Source organism: Sminthopsis crassicaudata, chromosome 6 (assembly GCF_048593235.1).
Source record: "Sminthopsis crassicaudata isolate SCR6 chromosome 6, ASM4859323v1, whole genome shotgun sequence".
Lineage (NCBI taxonomy): Eukaryota > Metazoa > Chordata > Mammalia > Dasyuromorphia > Dasyuridae > Sminthopsis > Sminthopsis crassicaudata.
In genome coordinates, this window is record NC_133622.1 from 223,739,419 (window position 1) to 223,749,479 (window position 10,061).

Genomic DNA, 10,061 nt, shown 5'->3' on the forward strand with positions numbered 1-10,061 from the left:
GAAAGGTTTCCAGCACTGTAGCATTTACATAGTAGGTGCCTAATAATTGCTTGTTGAAATGAATTGAGGTACATATCCCATGCTTTTTTATTTTTTTAGTTTAGGAAAGTATGCTTCAACCTGCATCACATTCCATCAATTCTTTCTCTGGAGGTGAACGCATTTTTAATTTTTTTCCTCTCACTTAATAGCATTCTGTTTTTTCCAAAAAAGCCAATTTCCAACATTTACTTTTATAAGGTTTTGATCTCCATTGTTTTTCTCCCTCCCTTTCCTTCACCCAAGAGGGCAAGCAATCCTCCTATCTCGTGTTGAAGGGGGATAGAATCATCCAATTTTAGAAATGAAAGACACCCGAAAGGTTATCAAGTTTACTGTCATCTGAATAAGCACCAATCAAGAAATTTTATTAAGCACTTATTAAGCCCCAGACACTGTGCTAAACACAGGGAATACAAACACAAACATAAGGAAGAACAGTTTCTATTTTCAAGGGACGTGGGTTCTACTAAGGAACAATGGGAAGAAAGGTGTGAAGACCGCCCTAATCACTAAGCAATAGTTCAGTTTGCGTCCCTTCAATTCTACAAGCACTGATTAAGTACCTACTGTGTGCCAGTCACTGGAAAAATAAAACAATATGAGAAAGTAATAGTCCCTGCCCTCATCACACTTATTTTCATAGTAGTGATTGTTAAAACTCATGACAATTGTCTCTGCTTGCTTGCCTAGACCCTCGAGGGACTCACTTGTGGGAGTTTATCCGAGATATTCTCCTCAACCCCGAAAAAAACCCAGGGTTAATAAAGTGGGAAGACCGGTCTGAAGGTATCTTCAGGTTCTTGAAATCGGAGGCTGTGGCTCAGCTCTGGGGGAAGAAAAAGAACAATAGCAGCATGACCTACGAAAAACTCAGCCGAGCCATGAGGTAAACAGTTCTAGAATACGCTGAGAGCTGAATGACCACTTACAGGGCCATACAAGACAGTGCAAAGGGAAAAGGGCTGATTGCAGAGTTAGAGGGTCTACATTCAGATCCCTCCTCACCCCAATGCAGCATTGGGACTAGTCTGACCTAGGAAAGTGCCCTTCCCTCTCTCCACCTCAGTTTCTTTATCTGTTAAATGGAGGAGTTGGGCTAGATGAGGTCCCTTCCGGTCCTAAATTGGTAATCCTATAATGGCATTAAGATTGCTCTCTGCTGAGGGAGGGGTCAATAGCTGTCCTTTTTAATGCATGTGTTGGGGAGGGAGCGGTAGAGAGAGAGAGAGAGAGAGAAAGAGAGAGAGAGAGAGAGAGAGAGAGAGAGACAGAGACAGAGACAGAGACAGAGACAGAGACAGAGAGAGAGACAGACACCTTGGGAAAAACCTGGCTTCGTGCCATGATTGGAGGGAGGGGTGGGAGAATGGCTCTCCCCTAACTAAGGTGCTAAATTCTGTCATTTGCTTGTTGCTGAAGGCCTGAACCTGATTTTAGCTCCCTTTAATTTTGGAGGTTTGGGACAAAGTGCCAACTGCTCCACCCTACTTCCAGCTCTGTCTTCTGTGCTTCAGTGACCCACCAACTCAGACCTAACTATTCTTGTATGTTTTCCTCCTTACAGATACTATTATAAACGAGAAATCCTGGAACGTGTGGATGGACGGAGACTAGTGTATAAATTTGGGAAGAATGCCCGGGGATGGAGAGAAAATGAAAATTAGGGCAGTTGGAACAAAAACCAAAAAATACACTCACACAAATACACACACACACACACAAAACACACAAGCACACCCACACAAACACACACCCAACAACAAGTCAAGAACCTCTGGACGTAAATATTTCAAAGACTACTTTTCTCCTATTTATGTACTATAAGGGAAGAAACAATCTACGTCTAACAGGAAGAAGGAACACTATAGTTAAAATTATTTTGTTACTTTGAAGTATGTCCTGTATGGGGAAAAAACGTACACAGTTTTCTGTGAAATATGATGCTGAATGTGGTTATGATCAATTTTTGCCTCTTGTCGTGAAGTTCATTTCTGTTGCAAGAATAACATGGTTCCCAACCTTTTGCTACCTGCCTAGAGGACGAGGAAAAAAAAACAAAAAACAAAAAAATCAGAGGGCATTAAATGTTGTTTGTTTTTTTTTAATGCAAGATAACCGAATAAGGTGATATGTTCTCGGTACATGAGGACGCCAAGTGTCCTTCTTGGGAGAGATGGATATAACAGTTTGACTGGACTCCAATGACATATCTCCGATATGCTGGGAACCTACTGGAGCAACAGTGATGAGCCTGAAGGATGCTGGGAGATTGGACTTGGTCTTGGGGTCATCAGTGATTGGAGGCTAGAGATGGTGTCAGCTCCGCTGTGGTGGGGGGAGAAAGAGTAAGAGAATCATTGAAATGGGGATTCTGAACCAGATCAGCTTACTGCAGAGACTACCCTTTTCCTCCCTGATTGGCGAGACTCCTCTTTTCCTGGGGTCCATCTTTGGGCGTACGCATTTTAATTTTTATGTGGAGTAGACGGTAGGAGTGAACACTATTGTAGGAGTAATTTATAGGTTCATCTGCGCCCCAACTTGGGAAGCAGAACTGAGGTCATCTCCTGCCCTTTAGCTCAACTGAGAGAAGAAGCCCAAAGATTTGTCTTTAGAATGAAAAAGGATTAACCTTTAGAATATCACATGAGAGAAAAAGATGTGTAAGAGAAAGAGTCATAGAGAAAGAAAGTCAGGATTCTGGCAGAGTTTCAAAAGGGAGTCACAATTATTTGGGGGAAGGAAGCTATATGTGTGGGGGGGGAGTGTAAGGTGACTAGAATAATTTTTGAAAATGGATATTTCTCCTGTTTTTTCTCTTTTGACTCTAGCTCTGGGTTGCTCTGGCATTCCACATTTTGTTCAGGAAATCACACAACCAAAAGAAGTAATATGGCATAGTGGAAAAGATGCTGGAACTGGAGTCAGAGAGACTTTGGGTCAGCCACTTCTGTGCCTGGCCTTCATAAAATGAGGGATTTAGACTAGATGTCTTTTTAACATTCATTGCCCATCTCATTTTATGATCCTATTTTTTTTGTTTGTTTGTTTTTTGTTTTGTTTTTAGTTATTGTGCTATGTTACCACCTCCAGTTGTGGAACTATTTCCAAGGTGTCTGGAAAGCTAGCTCATAGGAAGGGGAAAGTGAAGAGACCCAGTGTTCCTATTCTAGTTTTTGACTTGTCTTCTTGACCTCATTTTTCTGCCCCATTTTCCTGATCTGCAAGAGGAGGACCAAATGTGTTGTCACCAAGATTAGAGGGGACCTTAATTCTCTTTCATTCCCCAACACACAGTAGGCACTCAATAAATATGGGTGGATGAATGTTTAAAAATAGGGTGGGGGTGAGAAGAGGGGGCGTTGACTGTGAGAGAAGGGGCCTAGACAGGCTGAACTGTATTTTTCCATCTGATGGCAGCCACAGTCTCGCCCCGGTTTTGTAGCTTTGTGGTCTGTAGTTTTTCCGTTGACAATTACTAGGTGACTGAAAAAAGAGGCAAGAAAATGATAAAGCTGGTGTGGCCCTGCCCAGGGCATCCATAAAAATAATAGCTGACATTAAATAGCTCTTTAAGACTTAACAAAGGTCTTTCCATACTGTTTATTATTTGATCCTCACAATTGCCTGGTGAGTTGGGAGTTAGGCAACTATTATTATCAACCTCATTTTATAGCTGGCGCTTGGGAGAGATGTAGGGACTTGCCTTTGGGTCCAATGGAAGATTTAGCTGAGTAAGGACTAGAATTCAGTTCCCCTGACTGGCCAGGGCCCTACCCCGTCCTCTACAACATGCTTCCTCCTCCTTGAGGTAGAAAGGCATAAAGGAAAAGCTCTGAGGCTCCTTCACCAAATCTTAACCCAAAGTACCTATTCACAATATTTTTATTTCCCAGCGTCAAAAAATGTTCATAACTCGTGTGTCTTGGGGACGCGGGGGTGTTGAAATGTGTAGAATATTAGCTCCTTGAAGCAGAGACTTTTTGTTTTCTGTCCTTGTATTCCCAAGACCTAGCACAGGACTTGGAATATTTTAGGTGCTTAATAAATGCTCATTGAATTTTAAGGAAGAGTCAGCTTAACCCAATGGTCCTTTTTGACCTTTCTTTGGACTTCTTCCTGATCATCATCATCATTCTCTGTTGCCAGAGTACCAAGCCCCCCGGTCCGAAACCAGCATTTTAGACAAGACCTGATTTCCTCATTTCCGAGACTTTCCACCTTTTTCTGAGAAGGACCCTCGGTGTCTCAGTTAATTGCCCCAAGCAGCAAGGGTCAAGAGTTAGAGAATTCCAACCCATTCTCGAGTAAAAAGGTTGCCACTCATTTGTTGCTAGTATTCCCTTTCTTGGCCCTGGGTCCCCATCTGAATAGGTTGGGGTATTAAGTTTTCAGCTTCTCTCTCGATCGTCTCCTTTTGGATTTTGTGCATTTTATCTGGGTTGGCTGACCAAGGCAGGCACCCGTGCCAATTCCACGGCTGAGAGCGAGAACTGAATACTTCTCAATATGGTGCCAAAAGGGGAGGAGTAAAGATGGGATATCCTAGGGTGCTATCAGATCAGATCCTTGGAGAACTGGCTCCCGACTGACAGCTTCCTAGACTTCTAGATTTAGAGGGAGGAGGGAACTGGGAGGACCAATCTTGCTTTTCACTGAAGACATTGAAGTCTCAGACGGATGGTCACCCACCGATGAACCCAGTATTTCTGCCCCCAGAGCCAACACGCTCAAGAGTTCTTGGGACTGAATGGAGCTAGGTGCCTTCTTCAGTGACTCATAAGCCTCTGCTTGAAACTTCATGCTGATGACCAGGAGACCTTCACAGAAACTGAGGAAGAATTGCCCCTTCAAATACTTTTGTCTTTTTTTGTTTTTCTCTGAAACAATGAATGCTCTTGCCAACTCAAGATTTTCTGAGATATTACTGGTTGAATCTGGAAGGACATTAGCCTGAGAGAGTGGTCTCTCTCTGAGACAGGGAGCCTCTGATTTTTTTGTAAGAGTAGCCTTAGCTACTTCTGATCTCTTGAAAGACCTTGTCATCAGGGGTTGAATCGGAAGCGCTCAAGTGTAATTTAATAAGCATCCTTTGGAAATTGCTTCATCTTTGGGACAGTGGCAAAAAGGATTGTGTTGTTGTTTTTTTTTTCCCTTTCTCAAAGAAAAATCCATCAGCCTGTGAGCAAAGCATTGTGGGATTTCAATATTTGACTTCTTACCTGGTGTTACAGGAAACCAGACACTCATCTTGTCAACAAGGAAGATGCATGTTGGACACACAAATTTTACTACTTTATTTAAAACTGTGATTCTTAACCTGGTGTGCAAAGCAGCAATGAACCTTTGACCAGTTTTAACCAATGAAGAGATGAATGTGTTTATATGGTGTAAATTGCTATTTAAATGTAAAGCATTTCTAAGCTCTAGTTTTTTTTATAATGTAGAGTAACTTTAGGGTTAGAAATAGAACTTTTAGCATATATGTGTAGACTGGTTTTGCAAGTCTGTGGTCTTTCAAATGTATAGTACATGTAAAATGCTAAGTGCTAAATACTGTTGTTCTATTTTCCTTAAGAAACAAGATCAATGAGCATTTATTGAGCACTTACTATGTGCATAGAACACATAAAATCTATCTACCGCATCCTGTCCTATGCAGATAGTAGGCATTGAATAAATACTTGTTGAACGGACAATGTTGGAACAGGATTATCTTTTGCATTCGCTGTCAGGAGCATTTTCTTGGACATGGACTAGAGCAATTAATCAAAACCATTTTCTTAAGATGGTCTCCCATTAGTTGTTGAAATAAATGTACAATCCTTTTCATGCTTAGATAACCCGGGATTTGTCTTTTTCTAGTAAATTGGACAACCCTTGCTTTTCTTCCCCTCTGGTTTCTGTATTGACAATTGAGGGGTGGGGGAACAACCCCCATGGCCGCTGTTTCATCAGGGATCTTGCTCTTTAAATGGAATCTGTTAAAATCGTCTTTTAAAAAAATCTGTATCACCAAAGAGCTGTATTTCTCAGCATGATGTCTTTATTTTTACGGTTGCCATAAATGCCTTAATTAAAAACCAAACAAACCAACCTGGGAAATAGTCGACAAATGTGTGTATGTGTGTGCAATTCTTGAATCGGTGATTTGAAATTTGCTTGAACTTTTGCAGGGGCAGAGAGGAAGGAAGTTTACTCATTAAATTGAAATGAAGCCAGGTGCTCGACGTTGTCATTGCTGGGTATCCATTTTCTGGGAGGGCCAGGCAAAGGAGGGTGAGAGAGACCTCTCCCTCTGCTGAACAGTAAATCAATTTTTATGAGACCTGTGAATTCCTGGGGTAGGGAGCTCCTGGGGAGGAAATTCATTTTCCGATGAAGAAAAGTATCTTCTTTAAAATGTATAATCCAAGAGAATTTCCTCGGAGCGCTGAGGGATTGACTGGCTCAAGGTGATACAGCTGTGGTGTGTCTCAAGGTATGTGCTGCATCTCAAATCAGTATTTAGCTGAAAAAAGAAATTATTTCAGGGTTGCAGTGGGATTCCTTCCCATTCTTTAAGTCCCACTTAAGCCTGAGGGTCCAGAGCATCATTAATAGTAATCAGTCAACTAACAAGCCTTTACAAAGTGTCAACTATGCCCCAACTACAGTTCTAGATGCTGAGGGTACCAAGAGGAAAAATGGATAGCGCCCGACCCTTGTTCATATTCTATTGGGAATGTCATATGTAGTACAATGAAAGACCACTAACCTAGAAATCAAGCATTTGAGTTGGACAGTTGTATTGGGTACTGTGCTCCATTTGGCAGATGTAAAGACAAAAATCAAGGTGGGACCTGCATCCCCTATCCCCCCCTCCCCACTTCTCAATCCAATAAGCTCATTTTAATGGAGGAGAGAAATTCAACACATATCAACTTCTAGTCCTGGTTTTGTCAACTTATGGCTTGACCTTGGCAAGTTAAGTCATTTCTCCAGGCCTCAGTTTTCCCATGTGTAAAATTAGGAGGTTGAGCTAGCCTTGAGACAATGATAGATACCATACTGACCTCCCTCCCTTAATGTTTCTGAACCTTGATTCTCTAGTGTCTGGTGTATGTGTGTGTGTGTGTGTGCGTGTGTGTAGAGGGAGAGAAAAGGAGGAATGAAAAAAAAATGGATAGTGAAAGAAAAATCAGCAAAACTGGTATCAAAGATGACCTTGGAAAAATTGAAAGACCAACACCCTTTGGCCTTGAGGATTCAAAGGAAATGTATCTGTGTTTCTTGGAATAGTGACAGAATGTGCAAACAAACAAGTCTGAATCTGTGATGGGAGGTTCTTGAATGGGAGAGCTGGGTTTCTCCTAGTTCCATTTCAAAGTCTGAGGATATCTGGTTGGGGGATTAGATCAGAGTTATGGCATTGGGGAAGATAGAGCCAGACAAGGGAAGGGGAGGCAGCTAGCTGCCCTTGAGCACAGTAGAAATGGGGTACAGAGATGAAGACGTTACAAGTGTTCCTTTGAAAAAGCTGGAAATTCTACTCTTTGGAATATGGGTTTTCATCTGGAGAAGTCAAGTTTTTTGTTATGGTTAGGGTGCTCCTTTTCTGACCTCACCCCACCTACCTTCCTTTAACAAACATGACACAGTCCGGGACCATTTTCTGAACCACAATGCACACGGATCTGCCTTACTCTAGATCTCCAGTACAGAAATCAATAGGGGCCAGAGAGGTGAGGAAATGTGGCCATTTTTCCTCAACTAGAATGAATCTGACTCAAGTCCTTTATTTCACCCCATTATCTACTACAAAGCAGGATGCCTTGAACTTGGGATTCTGGGATCATGGATAGGGAGTTGAGACTCGAGAGACCAACCCCTTCATTTGACAGATGAGGAACAGACTTGGGTAAAGTTATAAATTGCTTTCCAGGAAACTTCCCTTAAATAAGTACAGTCTGTCCAACCTTCTTCCTGGCCACTTGTCTTCTGTCCCCAAACCCCACCCTCTGGCTATTGTTCTCTTTATTTCTTTACTATCCCAGCCAAATTTTCTGAATGGAAATAATCCTCGCTGCTTCCACTTCTTTACTGACCATGTACACCTTTACATACAGAATCATAAGGGTTTCAGCAACTACCTCGTCCAACTCATGCCAGATCAAAGATCCTCTTTGCTATATACCCAACAAGTAGCCATCCATTCTTTGCTTAAAGACCTTCGAAATTTATCTAACAGCCAAAGCAGCCCATTTTACTTTCAGGAATTTTGGGAAGGGTTTTTCTTTGCTTGCTTTTTCGAATCAAGACTAAATTTAGGATAGGGGGGAAATTGGAACACAAGGTTTTGCAAGGGCTAATGTTGAAGAATTAATTGTCCATGCATGTGTTTTTAAAAATAAAAAGCTTTAATAAAAACATTTTAAAGACTAAATTTACCTCTTTTTGATACTTACTCTTTTACATATAAATCTCTTGGGCTAAGCAGAACAATGTCTCGATGTCCTCATATCTCGATCAACAATCGTGTTCTCTCTTCTCCAGGCTAAATAGTTCTAATTCCTTTTTTACATATCATGAAATTGACCCCCTTCATCATTACGGCTGCCCTCGTCTAAAGACTGTAAACTTGCCAATGATTTACCTAAAACATGGCACCTAGAATTTAACACAATATGTTAGACAAGGTTTAATCAGAGTAGAATACCCTGGGACTCTCACTTTCTTACTGCTGGATGCCATGTTAGTTCTAAGACATTAGCTCAAGATTTCATTAACTTTTTTGGCTGCCAAATCACACAGATGGTTCTTCTTGCCATCCGTACATAGTACTTAAAGGTATTATGCTTTCAAAATTGATTTTTTAAACCCAAATTAAGCCTTTCCATCTATCTATTAAATTTCATCTTAGTTGATTCAAGAGCCAACATGACACAGGGGGATAGAGCTGCTCTTGGATCCAAGAATTCTTGGATTCCAGTTTTTTTCCCTGATCTATGTTGGTTTTGTGGCAACTGAAGTGAATAACTGAACTTCTCAGTGTTCTAGGCCACTCTCTACAACTATACATTGCAGAGTATGGTGACTCACATTGGTGGAGGGAATTTCCTCTCCCAGGTCTAGCCCATCTTCTCAATCTTCAGTCCTTGTTCTAGACCGTCAAAGTGTTTATATGACTCCTAACTCTTATTCGATATGTTAGCAATTCCTCTAAAGTTTGTGAAATCTGTAAATTTTAATGTCATCTATGTCTTTAAATCCATACTATACCAAAGACAAGAAATTGTGGATAAGAATATTAAACCTTGTACCATCTGACTTCCATTCCCATTAATTTAGTGGAAATATCCTTTAAAAGATCACAAATGATCTTCTTGTGGCCAAATCTACTGTCATTTCCACCATCTTTCCTCTTTTTGGGCTCTTCTCTGTGTTTGACACTGCCAGCCACATTCTCCATGTTAACCCTTTTGGCTTTTGTGATTTTTTTCACTTTCCTCCTCCTCTCAGCCTTCTTCTTTCTTTCATTGACTCATTTTCCTTGGACTCTTCCTTAACTGGGAGTTCTTCCCAAGGCTCATTCTTTAGTCCTTGATCTGATTCTTTCCTTCAGAGCTTATCTATTTTCTCAGTTTCAACTGCTCCAGAAGGCTGACTACATGACCATCTTTGTCAGTCAGTTGACAACTTATTACTCTCTACTCTCTTTTCACTTGACTGACTTGCCAGGATCCCAAATTTAGCAAATCTAACGCTTAAAATAGTGACTTGAATCAGGCATCATTTATGTTCACAAGTAGCTTGTAAAATCTGCCGATTTTTGGCAGTCAATTTTACATTTATTTTCTTCTCAGAATTAGCTTTTCTTCCTAAGCTTCCTTGTCAATGGCACCATTATTCTCCTAGACACTCATGCTTAAAACCACAGTAATAGCTTTAATTCTCTTCCCCTTCTTCCCTGATGGCCAGTCAATAATGTAGTTCTGTTGCATCTTCTTTCAAAACATCTTGATTATTTAATCCTCCCT

General features: G+C 41.0%; 1 protein-coding gene across 10 annotated transcripts in view; it reads left to right on the forward strand.

The window, feature by feature from the left end:
- EHF (ETS homologous factor) overlaps positions 1-6,158 on the forward strand; it is a 73,544-nt gene extending 67,386 nt beyond the window's left edge. For all 10 annotated transcript variants that reach the window (XM_074275087.1, XM_074275089.1, XM_074275086.1 and 7 more), the window contains 2 exons: positions 733-928; positions 1,607-6,158. In XM_074275087.1, the coding sequence (XP_074131188.1) occupies positions 733-928; positions 1,607-1,706 (296 nt within the window). In that variant the 3' untranslated portion in view covers positions 1,707-6,158. The remainder of the gene's footprint in view (positions 1-732; positions 929-1,606) is intronic.
- Positions 6,159-10,061: the final 3,903 nt, after the last annotated feature.